Source organism: Triturus cristatus, chromosome 7, assembly GCF_964204655.1.
Source record: "Triturus cristatus chromosome 7, aTriCri1.1, whole genome shotgun sequence".
Classification (NCBI taxonomy): domain Eukaryota; kingdom Metazoa; phylum Chordata; class Amphibia; order Caudata; family Salamandridae; genus Triturus; species Triturus cristatus.
The window spans coordinates 1,622,478,927-1,622,504,256 of NC_140590.1; the positions used below are offsets into that span (position 1 = coordinate 1,622,478,927).

The 25,330-nt window shown below is 50.2% G+C and overlaps 1 protein-coding gene across 2 annotated transcripts in view; it reads left to right on the forward strand.

Moving 5' to 3' along the window:
• The window catches only part of SNPH (syntaphilin), a 193,352-nt gene that overhangs the window by 157,903 nt on the left and 10,119 nt on the right, over positions 1 to 25,330 (forward strand). Inside the window, exons 3-4 of one of the 2 annotated variants that reach the window (XM_085619572.1) lie at positions 4,232 to 4,438; positions 11,025 to 11,174. In XM_085619572.1, coding sequence (XP_085475698.1) covers positions 4,232 to 4,438; positions 11,025 to 11,174 — 357 coding nt within the window. The remainder of the gene's footprint in view (positions 1 to 4,231; positions 4,439 to 11,024; positions 11,175 to 25,330) is intronic. The other variant, XM_085619573.1, reaches the window with a different exon arrangement.

Consider the following 25,330-nt stretch of genomic DNA (forward strand, 5'->3'; position numbering starts at 1 on the left):
CTCCTTGTGGAATACGGTGGTGGACGTGCTGCCCCAGTGTCCGGAGAAGGCCAGGACACGGCTCGCCCAGGCTCTTGCTTAGGGGCGGGATGCAGCATGGTACTCCACTCGATGTGGACTTGACACCACGGACTCGCTGGGTAGAGCAATTGCGACGACTGTGGCGATTCGTCGTCACGCCTGGCTGAGGTCCACAAATTTTTCAGGGGATGTCCAGAGCACCCTCATGGACATGCCCTTCGATGGCCGTCGCCTTTTTGGCGACAAGGCGGATAGTGCGCTGGAGCGCTTTAAGGAATTCAGGGCTACGGCCAAGTCCTTGGACCTCTTGACCCCGTGCCCGCAAACTTCTGCTTTTCGCCCCTTTCGTGGCCAAGGGAGGGGCACCCCCGCACGCTCGTCCAGCCACAGGCCGCAGAACCAGCCTCAACGCGGTCGCGGACGTGGATTCCGCTGTGGCGGAGCAGGGGGACAGAGAGCCGGTCAGTCCACATCTGCTCCCGCAGCATCTGCCTCAAAGCCTTCCTAGTCCGAGCTTTCAGGCCCATTCCACGCCAGTGGGAGGCAGAGTTCGCCATCACCTGCTCCACTGGCGTAACATCACATCGGACAGGTGGGTGCTGCAAATCGTCCGAAGGGGCTACTCCCTCCCCTTCGAGGTGACCCCTCCAGCCATGCCACAGCAGTACCACCGCATGTCAGGGGATCACTTGCTACTTCTTCAGGAGGAAGTTACGGTCCTTTTGGCCAAGGGGGCCATCGAGCGCGTTCCTGGCCCAGAAGTAGGATGGGGTTGTTACTCCCAGTACTTTCTGGTTCCCAAGAAGGGCAAGGGGGGCCTACGCCCTATTTTGGACCTCAGGAGCGTCAATGCCTTATTCCGGAAGGAGAAGTTCAAAATGCTCACTTTAGCTCAGGTTCTGCCTGCCCTAGACCCTGGAGACTGGATGGTAGCGTTGGACTTGCAGGACGCATATTTCCACATCCCCATCCTGCCGGCCCACCGGCGTTACCTGCGGTTCACGGTAGGCCACGAGAACTTTCAGTTTACCATGCTCCCCTTCGGCCTCACCAGTGCCCCTCGGGTGTTCACGAAAATGATGGCAGTGGTCGCAGCTCATCTGCGCAGATTAGGGGTTCCAGTCTTCCCCTATCTCGACGACTGGTTGTTAAAGGCGGGCTCGCCCCAGACAGTCGTCTCCCAACTCCAGCCTACGGTCGACCTCCTGCATTTGCTGGGGTTCTCCATCAACGTGCCGAAGTCACATCTGAGTCCCTCCCAGAAGCTTCTTTTCATCGGAGCGGTTCTGTACTCGGCGCAGTTTCGGGTCTATCCCCCCGAACAGCGGTTTCGGGATATTCAGGCTCTGATTCCAATATTTCAGCCTTTATCCCGAGTTACGGTCAGGATGGTCCTACGGCTGCTGGGTCTCATGGCCTCCTGCATCCTGCTGGTACATCACGCCAGGTGGTAGATGCGGGCTCTGCAGTGGGACCTGAAGTGCCAGTGGGCTCAACATCGGGGCGACCTGTCCGACCACGTCCTGATCTCGGAGGGCACTGCGAGACAGTTGCAGTGGTGGCTCATGGACCGCGATTGGGTCTTCGGCAGAACCCTCTCCCTACCCCAACCGAAGCACGTAGTGCTGACGGATGCATCCCTCCTGGAATGGGGGGGGCCACATGGGAGAGGCGGAGATCAGAGGCCTCTGGTCTCCGGCGGAGTCCAGGCTCCATATCAACCTATTGGAGCTGCGGGCGATCCGGCTTGCACTGAAGGCATTCCTTCCCTCTGTCCGGGGAAGTGTAGTGCAGGTGTTCACGGACAACACCACCGCCATGTGGTATTGCAACAAACAGGGCGGGGTGGGGTCGTGGACCCTTTATCAGGAGGCTCTGCGCCTCTGGACATGGCTGGAACATCAGGGTATCACCTTGGTGGTTCAACATCTGGCGGGTTCTCTAAACGCCAGGGCGGATGAACTCAGCCGCCGGTGCATGATGGATCACGAATGGCGTCTGAACTCGGACGTGGCGCAAAGCCTCTTTTGGCAATGGGGAGAGCCTTGGTTAGATCTATTCGCCACCGAAGAGAATGCGCAATGTCATCAGTTCTGCTCGTTGGAATTTCCAAGGCTTCCCTCACTCGGAGACGCTTTTCGTCACAAGTGGAGTTGCGGTCTGTTATATGCCTTTCCGCTATACCACTTCTGCCCAGAGTGCTAAAGAAGATCAGGCGTGACCGGGCCCAAGTCATCCTTGTGGGCCCGGATTGGGCACAAAGATACTGGTATTCCGAGCTACTCAGTCTGTCAATCGATCCCCCGATTCGACTGCCTCTTCAGGAAGACCTTCTGTCGCAGCAACAGGGGACGGTCCTCCACTCGAACCTGTCCATCCTCCACCTCTATGCGTGGAGATTGAGTGGCGGCAGTTGACGCCATTTGATTTTCCTCATGAAGTCTGTGATGTCATTCTGGCAGCAAGGCGTCCCTCCACTAAAACGGTATAAGCCTGCAGGTGGAACAAATTTGTGGCATGGTGCACAGCAAAGGCTGTGGATCCCCTTTCCGCCCCTCTTTCTGAGGTTCTCCTCTTTCTTCTTTCCTTGGCCCAGCAAGGCTCTGCTCTGGGCACCATCAATGGATATCTTTCAGCTGTCTCTGCCTTTATACGGCTTCCTGATCAGCCTTCTCTTTTCAAGTCCCCTCTTGTAAATAGATTCTTAAAAGGCATTACTCACATGTTTCCTCCTTTCCCCTTCATAATGCCTCAGTGGGACTTGAATCTGGTGTTAACCTATCTGATGTGCGCTCCTTTTGAGCCACTTTATAACTGTCCTCTTCGTCTTCTGACTCTCAAGACTGCTTTCCTGGTTGCGATCACCTCTGCCAGAAAAGTGAGTGAGCTCCAGGCTCTTTCTTCTTAACCTCCTTTCCTCTTTGTCCATCCGGACACGATTGTTCTGAGGACTCGCCCTTCTTTTCTTCCTAAGGTGGCTACTGCCTTTCACATCGGGCAGTCTGTTACCTTGCCCACCTTCTTTCCGCCTCCGCATCCCTCGAAAGAGGAAGAGAGGCTCCACCGTCTGGACCCAAAACGTGTGCTCTCCTTCTATCTGGGCCGTACCAAACATTTCCGGGTGGATGACCAACTCTTCGTTGGCTACGTGGGCGATAAGAAGGGGCGGGCAGTGCACAAGCGGGCCATCTCTCGGTGGGTCGTTTTGTGCATTAAGGCTTGTTATTCCTTGGCTAAGAAGAATCCTCCTGTGGGGCTGAGGGCCCATTCCAGTTGGGCCACAGCGGCTACTACTGCCTTGGGACAGGGAGTCCCTCTGCAGGACATTTGTCAGGCAACAACGTGGGCCTCGCTGCACACGTTTGCTAAGCATTACTACCTGGACAGTTAAGTCTGGAGTGATGGCTTCTTTGGCCGTTCTGTTCTCCAGGACTTCCTGGTGTGATCTTGGTTCGCAGACCCACCACCGGGGTTGGTATTGCTGGGGTATCTATTCTAAGGTAAGGAATCTAACTAACGTGTTTCTTTCAGATGAACAAGTTTCTTACCTTCGGTAACGATATATCTGCAAGAAACATTAGTTAGTTAGACACCGCCCCACCCATCCTCCCCGTTCTGCGAACTGATATCTAGGGTTAAGGTCATCCCTTTCAGGGCCCTAGTTTCATGGCACCAGTGTCGGTTTCTTGCATGGCTCTGCGTTCTTGGCTCGGAAAGCTATGTACAGAACTGAAGTCAGCGCGCGAGGGCGGCGTATAAGTACTCCGACATCATCCCGGCGATCACGACGACTGACGCGGAGTCGCAGACGACGGACGCGGATTCGCAGATGACGCCTACCGACGTGCAAGGGTACTGCTGACGAAAAATCTTTCCGGATCCAGCCTGACGCCTGGGAATATTCTAAGGTAAGGAATCTAACTAATGTTTCTTACAGATATATCATTACTGAAGGTAAGTAACTTGTTCTTCAGGAATACAATAATTCACCGCTTGTTTTGCTTCTCTGCGCATCTATTGTAGAGTCTGTTGGATGGGGCTGGAATAACAGGAGATGGGACTTGGATGCTGGGACGTGTTAAAAGGTTTGCATGATACTGCTATAGTAAATTGGTTTGTGCTCATTGATTTTCTTCGTTTGTCCATTGTTGCACAGTTTATCTTGTGTGATTTTGTCTGTCTTTGTGTTTTTTACGTGGTGGTTTTGAAGTCGTGGGTTTTATGGGAAGAAGGGGTTTGCCTCGTTCTTTAAGTCCTCGACGCTGCCTGCATCTCAGACTGAGACACTGCCTCTTCACCCTGCCCCCAGGCGCCCCTCGCCAACGATGAGCATGCGGGACACCTACTGCACTTCCTCCATGAGCAGCAGCAGCAACTCCGGCTCCTGCAAGGGTAGTGACGGCAGCCCTACTCCAAGGTAAAGATATGGCCAAGCCAGGCCCACCTACTGGATGATTTGTTGTTATTCTCTGGTTTAGCTGCCCGAGGCTTTAAGGGCATATGATGCTGGGTTAGGAGGACCAAGAGGTAATAGGCAGCCGTAGGGGTCCGTGCCGCTCCACAATTCATAATGTCTATTTGCTATTTGCACCATCTATTTAATTACTGCTTTGAAGTTTACTTTGCAAAACCCACTCACCCAGCACTTGTAGGCTGCACCTGGTTTCCCCCGCCCCGGTCCATCACGGCTGTGTGCTGATTGTGTGGAGGGCGGGGCAGGCAGCACCAGTGATCTCGGGGGGGGGGGGGTACTTCCGGTCTGGAGGGGGTGGAGGCATGATCCCGCGCTTACACCTACTTAGGGCCGATGTGTCAGCGTTCGCGCAGCAGGCACGCCGCTGGCGCGCCAAAGGCGTGCCTAAGGCAAGCCTGTCTGCGCCCGACCGGGACCAGGGGCCACGACCCGTGCCTCCCCTAATCCCGCAAAGACAATCACAAGAACAATCAAAAAATATTCAAGGGAGTGCCTGCTAGCGATATCACTAAACCTGACAAGCTATAACAAAACGCTATGTGTGAAAGCCTGTTCAGAAAACACCGAAGGGCCGTTTTCCTGTCATGGCTGCAAATGGCACAGCCTGGCGTCTTCAGGCTGCCCCTACACAGAGACAGATGACCAGCACACTCTTAGATGCCTATACTTCAATGCCAGGTAAATACCCAAACATACTGTTGATATTTGGGATATCCTAAATAAGAGGAACTCCGACCTGGTTTTTGTAACCGAGACATGGTTGCGGTACTACAATCTCCCTGATATCGCCAACGCCCTGCCCCTTAAATATAAAATTCTGAAACAAGATAGGCAGGGACGTAAGGAGGCGGGTTGGCCATCCTATTTAAAGACCACCTCGCCTGTCTCCATTCTGAAGTTGTGCCTCTGGGAGAGCATGAAGTACTAACGTTTCAGGTATCTAGTAAAGACCACACGCTGCTTGGGGGAGCAGTAATTTACAATCCTCCAGGCCATCAAACTGAGCTGAGAGCGCCAAACTCTTCACTCAACTTTTTCCTCTATACCTGAAATATAAACACTACCTAGTCATAGGAGACTTTAATGTACACTTCGAGGAAGCATATAGCACCGCAGCTAGGCACCTGGAAAGAGATATGCAGATTGTCCAGCTCAAGCAATGGATCATAGGCCCCACACATAGTGCTGGACATACTCTAGACTTACTATTCTCCAACATAGTCAACAAGGATCCAGGAGATCACTCCTGTACCCTGGACAGATCACTCACTCGTATTTTATACTTTTAACTTGCTGGCGAATGCTACCAAACCCCTCAAAATTGCACGAGTGGCAAACAGAGCCTGGAAACTGGTCACTCAGTACCGGTTCCAAGCCCACTTTTCCCCAGATAACCTAACTACCCAAGATTTTCTTCCAGCCAATGCGGAAGCAATACAACTTGAAGCTGAAATTACCAGGACTCTAGATACTTTTGCCCCCAAATTTACATCTAAATCCAGAATCAAGCCTCTATATGAGAAGTGGTATTCACAGGATCTTAAGATACTGAAAAGGAAGTGTAAATCATTAGAACACTCCTGGAGACTGTCTAAACTGGAAACAGATAGAACAACCTATAGGACTGAGTTAAGGATTTACAACACCATTAAAAAAAACAAAGAAGACTTATTTTTCTACCTGGATAAAAGAAAACTGTAATTCGGCCAAAGAACTTTTTAGGGTAGTGAAGGAGCTTTGCAAACCAGCTAGTCTGTCTCAAGCCTTGCCTCCTTCTGAGGAAAACTGTGAAAAGATAAGCGAGTTTTTCGCCGACAAGATCAGCACAATTTACTCCTCATTTAACAATGATTCCTCTTTAGCCCTGACCAACTGGGAACACGCACCTCCACATCCAGAGGGTGCAACACAGATGGGCAACTTCGCACCTCTTACAGAACTAGAGGTCTTGAGAGCCATGTCGGGAGTAAAATCAGGATCCCCCCATGATCCATGCGCCCACTACATTTTCCTAGATCACTCCGATAATATGCCCTTATGTCACTCACCTTCTTAATAGATCACTGGAAACAACAGTATTCCCAGAAATATGGAAACAGGCTGTAGTGACTCCCCTGCTAAAGAAAGTCGGAACAAATGTTCATAATCCAGAAAACTATTGGCCCATCTCCCAGCTCCCATACCTTTCCAAGGTCTTGGAAAAACTGGTAAACAGACAACTGGCCAACTACTTGGAGGTTAACGTACTTCTAGACTGTTCCCAAACTGGCTTTAGAGCCACCAACAGTACAGAGGCCACTCTTCTAGCCGTCCTTGACGACATAAGATCATCGACGGATCAAGGAAAAGCTGTTGCCCTGATCTTATTGGACCTGTCGGCGGCGTTCGACACGGTCTCACACGACCTTTTGTTGAAAATCCTCCATGAAAAGGGTATTCATGCTAAAGCTCTCCAATGGCTCAACTCCGTTCTGAGGAACAGAACCCAGATGGTACAAATGGGCCTGTTCTCCTCGAAACCAAAAAACATCAGCTGTGGTGTTCCCCAAGGAGCCCAACACTTTTCAATGCCTATGTGTCTTCTTTGGCATCGATAAGTAGGAAATGGGGCCTCAGCATCTGCTCCTATGCAGATGACACACAGCCGATGATAACCATAGAAGATAGGCATGAGGATACCAGGGTCAAGTTAAACAACTGGCTCTCAGAGATGGCAATATGGATGACCGAACACTGCCTTAAGCTAAACGCAGGGAAATCTGAGATATTGCTCTTCGGTGGAGCTAATCTAATTTGGGACACCACATGGTGGGCACAATCCTTGGGAGATGCCCCAGCGCCCAAACAATGCGCAAAAAACCTGGGTATAACCATCGACAATACCCTGTCCATGCAGGATCATGTGCAGTTTCTGTGTGGAAGAGGTTTTGCTGTTCTAAAACTTCTAAGAAGGCTTTTTCCATGGATCCCTTTAGAATGCAGAAGGACGGTTACACAGGCATTACTCACTAGCAGATTAGACTACGGCAATGCACTGTACGTAGGCATGGCAGACTACCTTTTCTCACGCTTACAAGTGCTGCAAAATGCGGCCGCTTGTATGCAATAAAGGCAGATTTAGCTCAGCGTCTGCGTGCATGAAACAGCTCCACTGGCTACCTATGCGCCAAAGAGCATGGTTCAAACTGTTGAGTCATGCGCACAAAGCACTGCATAACGTTGGACCTAAAATTCGCCAGAATAAAATCAAATTCTATATCCCTACAAGGTGCTTGAGATCCCAACACCAAGCATTAGCTAGGCCTAAGCGTATAAAGAAAGTCAGAACAGGCGGCCGATCATTCTCATACCTGGCGGCTAAACACTGGAATGAATTACCTCTGGACCTGCGCCTTTCTGAGAACTATGCAACGTTCAGGAAAAAGCTAAAAACTCACCTTTTTCCGATGACATAAGCATGAGCAGTCGATGACCCCCAACATAACCTACTACAAGTTCCGCTAGACAGCGCCGTGATATCCGTTAGGATGAATGTTGCGCTTTACAAATACAAAAACAAATAATGTCCTTTCGCCATGTCCCAAAAGTGTCCCTGGGCGCTGAAATCAATCAAGCTCTGCCTGTTTGAGCCTTCTGGATTCATGCTGGGTGCACCTCCACCTTTGTCATGTACATGCCATTGATAGCCTGCGTGTTGTAGAGCTGAGCTGCCCCCCACCACCAAAACGTTATCATTAGGCCTTCTCTGCTACCCACGGCAGGAGCCACAGTTTCCCCTGCTGTGTGAGCTCCCCACCCACCCACCTTACCTCCAGGCATTCCTCCTGCAGTGGGTGGAGCTTCCGACAGGGGCATCAAACAGAGGCTGGGCCAGGGTCTCTGAGATGGGAGCACTTCTGCCATGAGGTAGTGGTTTAGCTTTATAGCCCCCTTCGGCTCATGTGTTTTGGTAAGTTATGTGACTTGGTAAATCAAAAGTAAGCGTTATTTTTTTATTATCAGCTCATTATTACATGTAATATGTTTTTAAATATATTATTTGTGGGTTTTTTGCAGTTATTTGACTGCATAAAGCACAAGACCTACAAACTATGGCTCAGAGGACAGAGGCAGTAGGACACCTCAGCCGATGGACTAAGTCCCAAGACATAACGAGCATTCAAACTAAAGGAGGACCTGGGCATCCAATATAATGAAACTCCGTAAGACCTTGTCGATGACTGCTGCATCACTCCAATTCTTGGGAGATGCCCGCCCCTCCTATTCATCGTACCTTGAAACCCAGAGGTGCGGATGATCATATAAAAATTCAAACGAAGCTCAAAGTCTCCTACTCTGTAGTATCCCTATTACTTGAGCTCTGTGGTGCTTACAGGTTGACAATAAGAGCAACACATTCTATCTGATCACAGGCAGTGTACGAGCCCATCACTGGTTCCCACTGGATGCTAGGCTTTATTTTAAAAGCAACGCTGTATGGTTTCCAAATGTTTTTGGCTGATATTATCAAGATGTCGGCGGGAATCCGCAATTTACGGAGTAAATTTGCTGTCCTTTATTACGCCTAGTTCAACAAATCAAATATCTTTATCCAACCCGTAAATAAACATCACTCCAGTAAAGCTACCTCTCTACCCTATTGTACTAAATTAAAAAAAAGAGCTGAAGAACTTTATTTTAACCAGATTTTTAGGAGCATAAATATGGAACTGACTGTTTTATGGTGTCTGACGTCATTTCTACGTTTATCCATGTTTTAGATGTCAAAATTGTATTGGATGTAATTATTTCTAAATGCTTCGGGGATTAATCTAATGATTTACAGTATGTACGGGATTTTGACACCTCCTAGTCAAGTCCATGCCTAATAAAACTGTCACATTAAATAATTAAAATTCAACTTGCCTGCACACTTACGCCCAGCGTGATGCGTCTTAGAATTCTCCCCAGTGCTCCCTCTGGACTTCTTGATGCTCGTGATCATGTCCCATCTCAAGAGTTACGTCTTGAAACTTGAATTGTCCAGCCCCTACTGAAGGCAACTTTTGAGTACAAATCGGCTGATTTAAATCTTTTGTTAACTCAGCTCAATCATAGAAAGAGAGTTAGACTTCAAAAGCATCTGCAACACGAGAAACTATTCTATGATTGCCACTCAGGTGTCCCACTCTTGAGAGGAGCTCGTACCGCACTAGCAAAAACTGGTATGGGCCAGTAGACCGATAAGCTCTCTAAACAGTTGGCAGATGCTCCTGAGAGACAGAGAGGTTGCAAACTTGGATTCACTCAATTTGAAAACTCAAAACTCCTTGGCCATATGATAGCGTGCAAAGCTTCACTTTGTCCCTCTGCCGTTGCCAACTACTGGTGAAATCAGTCCAAAGAGTTTGCCTGCATTCCACAACGTATGAACGACAACAAAATCATTACAAATATAGGATCATGCGTGGAATGCCTAAAGCAAGCATGTGGCTGTGTAGGTGCCAGGGCTAGGTTTTAAAAGCTACCTGTGTGAAGTTCCCAAAGGAACTTCGTACCTGGGGCCAGCCATTATCCTGTCTGGTTACTGGAGAGAGATATTTCCTTCACCTCATTTGACACAGCCCTGCCAGTTACCGAGAAGGTTCTGGACTTCCACGTAATGGAGCGGGAAAAAATGTACATGAAGCCTCTCTTGGCGATAACACTTTCTGGATGGTGATTCTTGGCCTCTGCACTCCCCAGGCATCTTTTAGAGCATTGCTCGGCAGATGCCTGCTAATTAAAATACTTGCTTAAATGTTTCAAGATCCTCTCTCATACACGATTACTGTTCTAGCGGAATGCAGATCTAAAGATTGTCCCAATGCTGGAGAATAACTGCCCTAAGTGACCTCCTATTCCCCCAGAGATATTGGCAGCTTTTCTTGTGTTGCTTTCCTTTTTCAGTCACTCCTGCTCTTCCACCTTTTAGCTTGTCATTGCTGCACTTCCATCTTGTAGCTGCAGACTGCAATCAAATAGACTTATAATTGAATAATATTTAAACGTGCTTTAAATAAAGGTGGAATTTGTGAATCGTTGTTTTGTGATTGCTGCCCCCACATGTCTCATAATGCAGCACACGTGCTCCCTTTTCACCTCACTTGTCCCACACCAATCCCAGCAGCTTCGTTTTACACTGCCTGACACTATAAATAAGTATTTATTGTATATCACCATCCCCTTCCATTTTTTCTGGAAATAAAATAAATTGCCACGCATCACCTCTCCCAATGATCAATTCATTAGCGTCGTCATTAAGCGCTAAACATTTCCAAGCGAGTCCCATGGGAAGCCAGTCCTTTGTCTTGTGCCATCTTCCAGTTCTCATTTGGAATGTTAGGTTGTTCTTACCTATGTATATTTTTTACCCACAAGATATTAATTGATTTCCTGATGTGCTTCTACAAATGTAAACCCCGAAGAGAGTGCAAGTCGAGCTCTGTCAGGTTGGTCTTTGATTGTTTCTCAAGGAGTGATCAGCCTAATCAATGTCTTCTGTTTGCAGACGTCCTGTTAAATACAACCTCTGCAGTGAGAATCATGGGATAAAGCCACCCACCCCGGAGCAGTATCTGACCCCTCTCCAGCAGAAAGAGGTGTGCATCCGGCATCTGAAGGCTCGGTTGAAAGACACCATCGACAGATTGCAAGACCGGTGAGTGATGGGTGAAGCTGCCAGACGTATGGACAACGCTTATGTTTGTAAACAGGACTAACAAGGTTACTCAGAGTTTGGCGGAGCATGTGTACTGCCATATTTTGATGATTCAATGTTTCTGCCAGACTCACAGCTTCCCTGCCCTATTTACAGGTTTGTGAATCACAGGGTTTCTCCCTAATTGGCTCCGCCATTAGAAACGGTTGACCTGGCAGCCTTTCCACTACTGGACACTAGTTAACAGTGACAGTAACTCTGCCCTTTTCAGGGCAGGCAATCGTCACTAGATTACCCTGTCCAGAGTTGCTATGCGAGGCGGGGCAGCCACAAGTTGGGACAATCAATTAAAGACTCTGACCCTCAGGAAGGAAACTCCCTGTAAGTAGGGGCCATTGATTGTTTTTTAATTTCCAAAATTCAACTTTGGGAGTCTGATACTGACTAACAAATAACTTTGCCAAGCAGACAAAACAAATATGGTATATGCTCAGTTGAGCACTTTGTCTAAAGAGCAACTGTTGTTCTGAGGTTTGTTCTGAAAGCATTAGAGCAGGCTTCTCCAACCAGTAGCTCGTGAGCACTGGTAGCTCTCCACCTACCCGTAAGATGCTCTCCCGTGTGCAACCCAGCCCACTAAATTAGAACCTTTTTGGTTGAATGAATTTATCTATGCCAAAATGGTGTATTCAAGACAGAAGTGTGCCTTTTTCAGAACTCATCAGCTGATGTTTGGAAAAAAATGGCTGAATTTTTAAAACTAGTAAAGCTGATATTTGTTTTGTATTCAATCATATGGGGAGAATTTTTACTAACATTATTACTTTTGTGCCAAGGGCATTGGCACTGTGGCTGCTTTGTATTACCTATGTATAGGCATTCCAAACTGCAAAGCCTTTTTTATATTACTGATGGCGTCCTAATCTAATGCACTGAGGTGATCACTGATAGTAATCTTGCATATGGTGGGCACTAATCTTGTCTGAAATGGTAACTATTACAACACTAACAATATTAGTAGCTGGTGGTCATTTTCATTGAGCTTACAAAGCTTTTATTACACAAAAGGTTGGAGACCGCTGCTTTAGAGAATCCTGCAAGACAGGCTCGAATCTCTAAATATGGCTGGTAGTTCTCCGCCAGGGAAGCAAGGCCAAAGTCTCTGTTACCTGGCAGGCTAATGGGCCTCTCGTTGTGGTCTATATAACACTCTAAATGTTTAACAAGACGGATACATTCATTTATTGTGAGTCTTATATAGCAAAATGATTAACCAAAGATGCACTCAACATCCTGCACCTTATACAGCTACAATGCAGTTTTTTTTATTGGCTGAGCTGTTTACTGCCTATAATGCAAATTGTATGGACACGATATTTCTTCTGAGTTAGTTCGTTTTTGAGAGACTGTGTATAATTTACATGTTCGAATACTTTGGTATTTTTCTATAAAATGACATGAAGAACAATGCCCACAGTTGTATTGTCCAACAGTAGCTAAAAACCCCCAAGTGATTTAATCTCATTTATTCTATCCATAAAAACGTAACGATGTACATTATGGGCCAAATGTGAAATGGTACCCGTGACGTACACTACAACACAAGCAGCAATAGCACCACATCAGTATCCAAGAGTCCCTGAAAAACGTAAGTAGAAATCATAGTTGGGGGAGGCCTTGAAAATATGGTTGTGAGTAGAATAAATTATTTATAGGAGAAAATAGGCTGTGACAGTCTGCAATGGTCAAAACAACAATTGTCACTACCGGGAAAAGGGCTAATGGTTAAAATAATGACAGCCATCACATTGAACTGCATTTCCATTAAGCTGCATCTTCTAGTTCCTGGAACTGTGTTACTTCAAATAGATACTTGTATCAAATCATTAGTTTGGGTGGCTGTAAATTGAGACGAAGGATGCTAAGGACTTAGCCTACACCAATAGTGCTTTAAAGGTGCAATAACTCTCACATTTGGTCTGTGCATTTTCTAAATCCACCTCAGATCATAATTGGTATAGGTTAGAAAAATTGCAGATCACTTTCGAGGGGGCCATACTGCAACTCTTCAAGATGACTCTCAATTCATATAGCATGCCTTTCGCCTCCATGGATCGATCGGGCCTAATGTCAGACTTCCAACCACAGGTCATCCCATTCCATCTTTGCCTCCACGCTGTACCTCAACTCCCTTGCCACATGCTCCCCCTGTTGTTCCCAAGTCACCATAGGTACCAGAGCCACCTGTTTTGGACTCTGACTTCAACTGCTTATCCAGGACCGGCTACTGCGTGTCATGTTGAACTCCTCAGGTTGACGGTGATGCTCCTCCTGCCCCCCTGCATCGGAGGTAGTATTTCGGGGGGGACAGAGGCCCTCTTTAATTCTGATTCTTTTCATGGCTTTAGCATGTTCCCCACAATGAAGACAACGAGGGGGTGGGGAACTTGCCTACTCTCATTGCACTGATGCTGGATTACAACTTGATCCACAAAATGCCAGTGGCTTGAAAATTTTTCCAGAAACGCACATGAATTCTCCCTTTGGAGCCCTGACTGACAAAAGTGCCTGTTTTCTAGTGGTGGTACTCAGAGCCACAGGGGTGTTAGATTCACAGTTGTCTACTGTGGAAACTAAGACTAACCTTTTGATTGAGATTTTGGAGCCTGGACTATCTATTTCAGAGGTCTTACTGCCATTTAAAGAAGCCATGATTGAGCCCCTCGTGACAGCCTGGTTCCAACCTTGTTCGACCCCGTCAGACAGTCGCCCTATTGTGCTATGACACAGACCTGCCCCAGGTGATCGATCCATCCATCCTGATGCGGCATTCTACTTCTAATATTCCTATTGTTAAAGTCATGATTAGCCAAGTCAGTATGAATTCCTTTCCCACTTCGCTACTGAACAGAGGATGTAAGAAATAGATTATAGAGGCAAGAGAGTCTTCTCTTTAGCTAGCCTTGCACTTCCATAAATGAGGTATACCGCTTCGGTCACTACACTAATGTCCTGTGGGATAAATGGAAAGTGAGATTTTGCTTGCTCTGTTGAAAGATTTCTGGAATTCTTTTGCATAGGAATATAGGATTGCCAGAAGGTGACAAAGCATATTTTGATAATGGCATGGACCCTATAGATTGTGTTTGCAGGGCTATGGACAATGGACACTGGTTTTGTTATACAACATCATGCTTGGATACATGTCGCCATGTTTTTTGGGCCGTTCAAGTTTCATTGATGGACTGCCTTTTGATGGGGCAAGAATATTTGGTAAAAAGGCAGGCTCAGTTCTAGAACGCGTAATGGACAGCAGAGCTATGGCTTACTGTCTGGGGCTACTTTCCTCCACTTAACAGTTTCAACAGTAGAACCAGAAAGAAGTTCAAAGGATTCCCAATGGGCCTTGCCTATTGCCAGAGGCAACTCTCGTAGCTTGTCCGACTTCAAGTCCACCCTTTTGTGGCTGCAAGCAGAGGGGCTGTGGTGAAGGACCACATTACCAGCAGGCTATAGTTTGCCCTCCAACATTCAATTGTAGCCGGTTGGGGACAGGATTCAGCATTACCTTACAGAATGGCATGCAGTTAATTTGGACCAAGGGTCCTTAAGATTTTTTAATTTGGCCATCCCCTCCTACTCTTCGCTCCTCCTCCTCCAGTTTTTAATCTGTCGTAGACCTCAAGGTCGTGAATCAGTTTCTCTGCAAATATAAATGCAAGATACTGACCGTAGCTGAGATTCGTATAGTGCTAGAAGCGGAAGACTGGATGGTGTCCTCAGCGTATATTTTCATGTTCCGAAATCACACCAGAGGTACCTGCTATTTATAATAATATCCATCCAATACCAGTTCACTGTTCTTCTGTTCTCCGCAGGCAGTTATTTCAGCATGGGGAACAATCTCCTGTGGGCACTGCAGCATATCTAATCTGGTGGGGCATGGAGGAGCATCTAGTTAATTTGGACCAAGGGACCTTAAGATTTTTTAATTTGGCCATCCCCTCCTACTCTTCGCTCCTCCTTACCATGTTCCTCCATTTTTTTTTTTTTTTTTTTACAAACGTTGCAAGATCATGACGATATTTTCTGCTGAGAAGTGCTGGTGATAGTCAGGGTGCTTTTCTAGTCACCAGGATGAACAGGGGACTGAAACCAGGTTTGGGACTTCAGGCTCTTGAATTACTTCTTCAAGAAAGAAAAGTTCAAAATGATAATGCTTCCTTGGACTTGAGTGTATGTAATTCAATGTCCCAACTCTGCTGTCCCGTAGGGGGTATCTCCGCCTTGTGGTGGGGTTAGAACACTTTCACTGTTCGCCTCACTGTCCTGCCCTTCAACTATACCTGGTCCCTCCCTTCAACCATACCTGGTCCCTCCGATGTCCATGAATGCCATGTCAGTGGTTGTTGCAAATCTTCACAGGCAGTGAATACACATATTCCGTACCTCAGTGGCTAGCTTTTTAAGGTGGGCTTGCCTCAGGTAGCCTCGGACTCAGTCTTGTTGCTTCACACCCTGGGATTCGCTACTGATGGCCCGAAATCCCATTTTCAGCCTGTGCAGCGGATTCCAATTATAAAGGCCACCCTGGACACAGTGTATTTTTTTTTTTTTTTTTAATTTTTATTTTTTGAAACCGTTTATTGCAATCTCAAATATATACAGGTATGGGCCTACAACCTTCCGGCCGGCCGCTAAAGTGACGATAGCAAATGACATACATACAACGAGGCACTTGGCTTTGCATAGACATTAAGGCAGGAGGTATCAACAACGCGGGCCATATGGCTCTGAGCCCACAATACGGTTTCATTTTATACAACACAACAACATAAAAAACACACACCCGCAAGGCAACCCACGATCGAAAGTGGCAGCACGTGCTCCTCAAATGGGGGACCCCAATCCATCCACAAAAAACCCCCCCGAGAGGGGAAGGGAAACAGGTCCGGGACTGGGAGAACACTGTGCTCGGGACTGAGGGAGGGAGTAAACTAGGGGGATGGAGCTGGTGAAGCGGGTGGCAACAACGGCGGTTCGCAGATACCCCCGCGGTAGGCGTTCCAGGGGCCCCATATCTTCACCCATGCCCCAGGCTTACCCCGCGCCACATACACCACCTTTTCTCGGAACATGCACCAATCCATGTGTTCTTTCCAGGCCGACACCGCCGGGGGCCTCTGGGACCCCCACAGCTGTGAAACGTCCCGTTTAGCCACCATATAGCCCAGAGTCACCCATCGCGTCTGCGGAACCGAGTAATCGGTCGGTTCCCACACATTCAGCAAACATCTCCTCGCTTCAGGCAACAGCGCGACATGCGTAACCGCTCGCAGGACCTCATGCACACCACGCCAGAATCGCTCCACCCTCGGACATTCCCACAGAATGTGTAAAAATGTCGCTGAAGCACCACACCCACGCTTACACAATCCGTCCTCGGCATAGCCCATACGCAGAAGCCTTGGCCCCGTCATGTACACCCGGTGGAGTATCTTAAGCTGGACGAAGCGAAGGCGAGCCGGGATGGCCACCTCCTTCGGAGAGGCCACCGCGGAAATCCAGTCCTCGTCGTCCAACTCCAGCCCATCGGCAACCCAGGCCTCGCGGAGGCCAGTCAGTAAGCCCGTGCGATCATTTATCAATTTCTTGTAAATGAGGGAGATCGTGCTGTCCGGAACATGGCCATCTAGCACTCGATCCTCCAGGGGGGAGGACTCCGGGATGGAGGCCGCGTCTGGGAAGACGGAGCCCAGTGCGTGACGGACCTGCAGGTACCGAAAGTATTCACTGCCCCGCAGCTGAAACTCCGCCTGCAGCGTCTCAAATGTTTTGAATCCTCCCCTCGTCCAGAGATCCCCCACTGTACTGATGCCTATCGTGTCCCACTGCTCGAAGCCCTTCGAGGTCCACAAAGAGCCCAACCTCTCAGACGCATACAGCGGTGACGCCCGGGTCAAACGGTCCTTCCAGCCCATAGCTGCATTAGCCGCGTGCCATACTCGCACCATGACACGCGTGGGTCCCGTCAAGCGGGAATCGGGCACGCTAGCGTAGAGCGCTCGATTGTAGTCGCCACCGGGCAGGAGCATCTTGTCCATTTCAAATGCCGGGTTTAGGGCGGGCCCATAGAGGCCATGATTAATTGCAGCTAACTGGGAGGCCCAGTAATACCGTTTAATGTCCGGGAGGGCAATCCCTCCGTCGTACCACGGGAGCGTCAACTTTGCCAAGGCTATACGCGGCCTCCCGTCCCAGAACAGGCAGCGCTGTAAACCTTCCACTTCACGGAAGTAGCGCGCTGGGACCAAGTCCATAGTGTTCTGGAGGGCGTACAGGAAGCGCGGCAGTGACATCATCTTGAACAACGCCGCCCGGCCGAGCGGCGAAAGCGGCAAGCGCCGCCAGCGCGCGACATCCTCCTTCAAGCGCTGGAGGGGGGGAAGCAAATTTCGCTCGTAGCGGGCCACCGGGTCCAGCGTAATGTAGACACCCAAGTATCGAAATCCCTGCGAGGCAATCTGGATCGGACAGCCCCGCGGGAGGACAGGAGCCTCCCCGGAAAGCACATAGACACAGGATTTGGCCCAGTTGATGACAAGGCCTGAATTGCGGCCAAAAGAGCGCAACACATCGACCAGGACAATCAGTGATTTGCGCGGGGAGGCTAAGTACAAAAGGATATCGTCTGCATAGAGGGACACGCGGTCCTCATACTCGGGGGTCCAACGGAGACCTCGGATAGAAGGGTGCCACCGCAGCCACTCTGCCAGGGGTTCCAAGGCCAGTGCGAACGGGAGCGGCGACAGGGGGCAACCCTGTCGCGTGCCCCGTCCCAGCCCGAATGGGGCCGAGACTCGACCGTTCACCACCACCTGCGCAAGTGGGTCCGAGTACAACAGTTTGACCCAGCTGATGAATCCCGGCCCAAAGCCAAATTTCGCCAGCATCGCCCAGATGTACGGCCACTCGAGTGTGTCGAACGCCATAGTGGCGTCCAAAGACGCCAAGATGGCCGGCTCCCGCACGAACGGAACACGCGCTAGCACGCCGTGCAGGCGTCGCAGATTAAGAGCCGTATTGCGATGGGGAATAAAGCCGGACTGGTCTTGGTGGACCAGGTCGCCCACCACGCCGACCAGCCGGTTGGCGAGCACCTTGGCGAGAATTTTAGGCTCCGCATTCAAGAGCGAGATAGGCCGATAGGATGTGACCCGGTCTCGCGGTCTCCCCTCCTTGTGGATGACCACGATGGTAGCCAGACGCTGGTCCGGCGGGAGGGAGCCCCACGAGTGGGCCGCAAGGAACATTGCGCGGAGGTGGGGTGCCAGTACATCCGGTCGCAGCTTGTATAACTCGATAGGAATGCCGTTCGGGCCCATGGCCTTGCCAGAAGCGACCGAGCGGATGGCGAGGGCGATTTCGTCCGAAGTGGGGGCGGCATCCAGCGACTCCCTGTCCTCTACAGAAAGGGAGGGGAGCGCGATGTCACGCAGCAGGGCATGGGAGTCCTCCTCCAAGCAGGGAGAAACCGGGGAATATACCTCGCGGAAATAATCCGCGAAGCAAGAAACTATGCCTTCCGGCTCAGTAACACGCACGCCATCCGTCCTCTCAATCAACGGGACCACACGACTAGCTCTCTCCTTCTTGTCCAACCACGCAATCAACTTGCCCGCCTTATCACCCACATCATACAATCGCCCCTGTTGCTCTCTGCTGAGGCCCCTGGCCGCCTCCGTGACGAGGGCCCTATAGGCCGCCTGCTTAAGGTGCAGAACGTGAAGCGCAGCGTCAGTCACCTCACTCCCCAAATCACCCTCCAATTCAGTAATTTCGGCCTCCACCCGGGTCACCTCCTCCTGTGTGCGCCTCCGGGCATGGGAAATGAAGGAAAGGGCCTCCCCTCTAAGCACTGTCTTGAAGGCCTCCCACAGGGAGATAGCCGACAGGACTGACCCCACATTCTCCTCAAAATACCGTTGTAAGGATTTAGTCAAGTCAGCGCGAATAGTGGGGTCGCGCAGGTACCAAGCATTGATTGGAGCTACCCTGCCCTCCCCCCCCCCTCGGGAAGACATCAAAGTGCAACAGGAGTGGGGAGTGATCTGAAATGCCCCTCGCCAGATGGCGCACCTCCCCCACTCTCCCGGCATAGGCCGCAGGGACAAGGATATGGTCAAGCCGCGAAAGGCTACCATGGGCACCCGAATGGAAGGTGTACTGCAGCTGAGTGGGATGCTTTAAACGCCAACAATCCACCAATCCCAGTGTGTCCAAAAGGCCCGACAGCCACGCCTGTGCCCGGGGGAGGTCCCTAGGGGGATAACGATCCATAGTCCCAGAAACCACCGCGTTGAAGTCCCCCCCAACCACCAGAAGCCCCCCCGGAAGGTCGAGAAGGAGGCGTCCCAGGTCCGCAAAGGTGGTGGACTGTAACCCCGGTGGGACGTACACTGAGACAAAGACGACTACTTTGCCCTCCATTCTCCCCACCAAAACAGTGTAGCGTCCCCTCTCATCATGGCGCACCTCGTCTATTTCTAGCGGGAGCGAGGTCCTGACCATAATGCCCACCCCTCGTGAGCCTGATGTAAAGCCCGAATGGGCCACCAAACGATAACCACGTCGATTCATGGCACAAAAGGAGTTACCAATAAGGTGTGTCTCCTGCAGAAAGACCACATCAGGCGAAATCCGTTTCAGATACTGCAGGACCACACCCCGCTTAATCCTATCCCCCAGTCCATTAACATTCCAGGACAACAAAGTCAGGTCCCTACCCCCCATCACATACAGAAGCCATCATTTGTTCCCCCGAGAGCATCTCAAAAACACCAATACAATAAAGGGTTTGCCTTGCGGTAGAAACGAACCACACCCCACCCCAACCCACCCATCCCAACAGAACTCCCCCCACCCTGCACCCCTGCATGAGCCCGAACAGCCCCCCCAAAGTGCAGTGTGCCTGTCGCCCCATAGAAGAAAACTAACTAGTCCCCCAGAGGAGGAGGGAGATCCCCCAAGAGACCCCACACGACCTCCACAGGAGGGGAACTTACCCTAACAATCAATGGTGACAATAACACAGTCCGGAGCAAGGCCTACCATTAGTCCCTTAGTCCTGATCCGGCGGGCCCTCCCCACCAACCGCTCCCCCCCCGCCCCCCCGGCCCCGATCTTCGGGCAAAGTGTCCAGCCAGTCCCCGGCCGCCTCGGGACGATCAAAAAAGTGCGTGCGGCCATCTACCTCCACCCTCAGCTTAGCTGGAAAAAGCATCGAATATTTGAGATTCAGGTCCCGTAGGCGACGTTTGACACCCAGGAAGCTCAGTCTCTGCTTTTGGACCGCCGGAGTAAAGTCAGGATAGAAATTAATATCCATGTTGTCAAGTCTGACTGGCCCTTGGAGCCTAGAAGTCTGCAGGATAGCGTCTCTGTCCCTAAAATTGAAGATCCGGGCGTGAGAGGCCTCGGAGGGGCGCCGATCTTAGGCCTACCCCCGGGGACCCTATGGGCCCGTTCCACTGCAAAGAATTTGCTCAGCCCCCGGGGCTGTAGATGGGTGAGGACCAGGTCCTCCACAAACAGATCCGCCGCCTCTGCCTCTCGTCCCTCCGGCACCCCGATGATGCGGACGTTGTTTCTCCGGGCCCGACCCTCGGAATCCTCCAGTCGACGATTCATCAGGGCGCTCGCCTGGCCAAGCCTGCGCACCTCCTGTTGGAGGGCCGCCACGTCAGTTGTGAGGCCCGAGGTAGAGTGGGCCAAAGAATCGACCCGGTCATTTGTTTTAGACAGATCGGCTCTCACGAGGCCCACGTCCACGAGGACCGAGTCGATCTTCTGCGCCAGAGTGTCAAAGCGCTGGTCCACCGAGGCCTTCATCTCGGCGATGGCGCCCATGACGTCCCGGAGGGTCAGGTCCGTGGGCAGAGCAGGAGCATCAGTCGGGCCCGTGGGGGACCTACGCGGCGCCTCTGGAGATCCCTTCTGGAGGGTGTAGCGGTCCATGCTATTAGATTGATGGGCCGTGCCACGACGGGTCGACTTCACCTTGGCCCGGTCGCCATCTTGTTTTGTGGCCATGGTCGCAATCCCCAAATCGAGCCAATCTCCTCAGAAAGGGGGTAGACAATCCCGTTCACGGGCTCCGGGGGGGGGCGACCACCGCTCCTCAGGACGGATCGCGGCCGGCGGGCCGGCAGGGCACCCCAACGAGGCCACAGCACCGCACACCGCTCCGCAACCCTACCTCGCCTGGCAGCAAGGAGGGCGCAAAAGCGAAAGCGAAAGTGCAGGGCACGCGAGTCGCCCAGCCCTGCCCGCCGCTGTTGTTCGCTTTGTCGCCGGATCGCCCCACTACTCCAGTACGGGGGGCCGGTGTGGAGAAGGCCGCAAACCTCAGTCGGTGCTCCCGCCGGTGTCCGAAGTCCGATTGAAAAACGGAAAACGGGTGTCACCTCAGCTCGGGTTCACAAACTCAGTCCCCTCATTCAGGACAGGATTCGGTCAGGATTTATGTAGGAGGTCGCGGAGGTCCTCGGGAGCCTCGCACCTACGCGGCCATCTTGGTTGCGCGCTAGGCTCCTCCTGACACAGTGTATTTGAAGAACTTTCCGCCTCCACTATGAGTTATGGCTATGATCATTTTTAGCTCTGAGGCTTCTTTGGCTCCTAACCCCATGCATCATGCTCATGCCTGTTTACACTTGCACGTCCTTCAGTGAAACATTTGCCTTTAATGGCCCAGCATCGAGGGCTCCTTCCGGGTAGCATCCCAATATCAGAACAATCCGCTAAGACCTTCAGTGGTGAAAGACAGATGCCAACATGGCATGTGGCAGACGATTTTAATATCCATCTTGAACCGCTGGTGAAACTCATGGAGGCATGAGACATGTAAGTGGTCTCCTATGTGGATGACACTCAGCTCCTCCTTGCTTTTCAGGAGGACTTGCCTGTGAAGTTGAGTTCTTTTAAACTGTGCTTGAAGGCAGTGGTCGAATGGATAAATGAAAACTTCAAGCTCAATTCGGAGAAAAAAATAAAATTTTCTTCTATGTTACCAAGACATCTCTGGATCCTAGCAACTGGTGACTGACAGAACTGGGTGCCCCCCTCCTCCCCCTCTCGTTCGGACCCTACTGTTAGAAACCTTGGAGTGAAATTCGACTCCAACCTTTCATTTGAACCTCAAATCATGGCAATTTCTGCCGCATGTTCTGCAACATTGAAGTCACTTAGGAGGATGCTCCACCTTATCCTGGTGGACTCTAGTAAGACAATCATCCATGCACTGATCTCAGCCAAAATTAACTATGCTAACAGTTTGTATTTAAACCTTCCTGCCTACCTAATACAGCATCTTGAAACCGTAACATTCAAAACTCTGCGGCATGCTTAATCCTAAAGATTCCCGTGCAAGCTTCGGTGCCTAAAAATCTTCGCCTGCTCCTTTGGCTCCCAGTCACTAAAGGAAACCAATTCAAGGCTCTTACTTTTGCTTTCAGGGCCTACATGCAAAAGGGCCCCATTGATCTTTGGAAGAGGTGCAAGCCACACTGTCAAGTCAGATCCTTGAGAACCAATAATCTCAAGTTTTTTCAGCGACCTCGTATACAGAAGGCTAGAAGAGGCAGTAGATCCCTGGTCTTCCTTGAATCCAAGCTGTAGATCGCTTTCCCCCTCCACTTGTGCTGTAGCTCTTCGGATCCTATTTTCAGAAAAAAAGCTTAAAACCTTGCTGTTCCATTCCTGCTTATAAGGCACCTAACTTGCTGACTTTAACCTCTCGCTTCTTTCTCCTGTGCCGCTAGCACCGGGACTCCTCTTCAGTGGCAGATGTGCACTCTGCAAATTTCATGTATTGTATTGTATTTTCTTTACCCCGGTTTGTAGCTCATTGCGGTGACAGTCTCGTCACCTCTGGGCTGTGGAGGTCACCTGGATGAAACAGATATAAGAGGAATCTGGTCTCTGATGGAGCAGCGCCATCACATCATTCCTTTGGAGCTGCACACTGTCAGTCTATCGCCCAAGGCTTTCCAGCCGTATGTAAAGGGCAGGCTGATCCAATTTCTGATTTACATCATGATTCACACGTGCTACTGCAATAAGCAGGGCATAGTAAGATCCTGTGCCCTCTGTCTAGAAGCTCTAAGACTCTAGTGATGGCTGGGTTCTCACAGGTACTCATCTTGCTTATCATGAGTTTCATCTGAATCTGGAGATTGCACACAGTGTATCTTCATTCAGAGAGACGTGCCTTTAGTAGATTCGTTTAGTACCTCCAAAAACACAATCTCTGGCCCTTCTGATGGCTACTTCTACCTGCGGATTGCTGACTTTTTGAATATCCCAGGCACCAAAGTGGATACGGAAACTTTTCAATAGCTCTTCCATGCTGGTAGGTGGCACTGACTCCATGTCAATGCTGGAAGTGATATCATCATGACTTCACCGGAATCATAAAGCACCCGCCCTGGCGTGCTGATGTCAGTTCCCTTTTTTCAGCACCTCCAATGTGGATCTGAAGCTCGGTCTTTGACACTTCTGTCTGGAGTTCTAAGCAGTTTCTCTCAAAGGTGCAGTGCTGTCATCTCTCCCTAAAATGTTTAGGATTTAAACCCTGCATGGATAGAGCGGTTTAGATGTCTATTGCTGATCTTCATCCTGTCAGCCTTTGGTATCTAGGCTCAGACCATGACTCCCGGTCTAGCAAGTCCTTTCAGAGCATGTATCCTAGAACCATCTAGGAGTGTGAAGAAAATCTCTTCAGGGCCAGAGATTGTCAGCAGGGCAAACAACACTCACTGCCCCGTTCAAAGTCACCTGAATCCGCTGCTTCGATGTCGAGGGAGAAGAGACGTAAGCACAAAAAGAAAAGAAGCCATAGTAATCAACTTAGGGAAGGTAGGTCCCCCCCCCCCCCCCAATGCTCTCTGACTCCCATGGAGTCATTGTCAGAGCCTGAATTGGTGGTAATGTATCCATGCACTGACCTGGTGCCATTTGACAAACCTCAGCTGAGCTGTCGTCATTGCCTCATCCATCTCTGGAACCATTCTACTCCTAGTTCTTGGCTCTGGGTACGGCTCCGGCATCTCAACCTACACTTGCACTTTTCAGAGCTAGTCCTCAGTGATATGGCGGCGTCTCAGCACATTATTCAATCTGGAAGACTCTGTGGCCACAGCAGTGGAATCTTCAGTGACACTCAGGCATCATGCCTCACTCAGAATGTCTGGTTTCTCCTTGAATCTGCAAACCACCCTCATGAACTTACCCTTCCATGGGTTCAAGCTGTTTGGAGAGAAGACCGACTTGGAGCTTTTCAAAACAAGCCATGCTACTGCACGCTCTTTTCGATTGGAACCCCCTCATTGTGACCATAGACAGTTTTGTATGTTTTGGCGTCAACATGAGGCTTCAGTTATCACCATCACAAGTCTTAAACAACAGCAGTCCCAGAATCCTCTGCTCCAACAGGAAAGAGGCCCTCTCTCCACAATGTGAAGGACCCCACCCTTCCACCAGGCTTCTCCCTCTAGCTCCCTCCCTGTTCTTGCCAGACAAAAGGCCATCTCCTCATCCTCAAGAAGGAAGTTGCAACCCTGCTGCTGAAGGGAGCAGTAGAGTGGGTGCTGCAGCTGGTGTTTGAGCAGAGGCGCTAAGCTGGGTACTTCCTGGTGCCCAAGAAAAACAACAGTTTTTAATCTGTCGTAGACCTCAAGGTCGTGAATCAGTTTCTCTGCAAACATAAATGCAAGATACTGACCGTAGCTGAGATTCGTATAGTGCTAGAAGCGGAAGACTGGATGGTGTCCTCAGCGGGTATTTTCATGTTCCGAAATCACACCAGAGGTACCTGCTATTTATAATAATATCCATCCAATACCAGTTCACTGTTCTTCTGTTCTCCGCAGGCAGTTATTTCAGCATGGGGTACAATCTCCTGTGGGCACTGCAGCATATCTAATCTGGTGGGGCATGGAGGAGCATCTAGCATTAAGGATGGTCAATCATCCCCTGTAGCTGGGGCACAGTGGTGACAAATGCCTCGACTCTAGAGTGGGGTGTTCATCGGAAGGAACTGGAAATCTGAGGCCTCTGGTGTCCAGAGCAGCAGCTTTTGCACATCAATCTGCTGG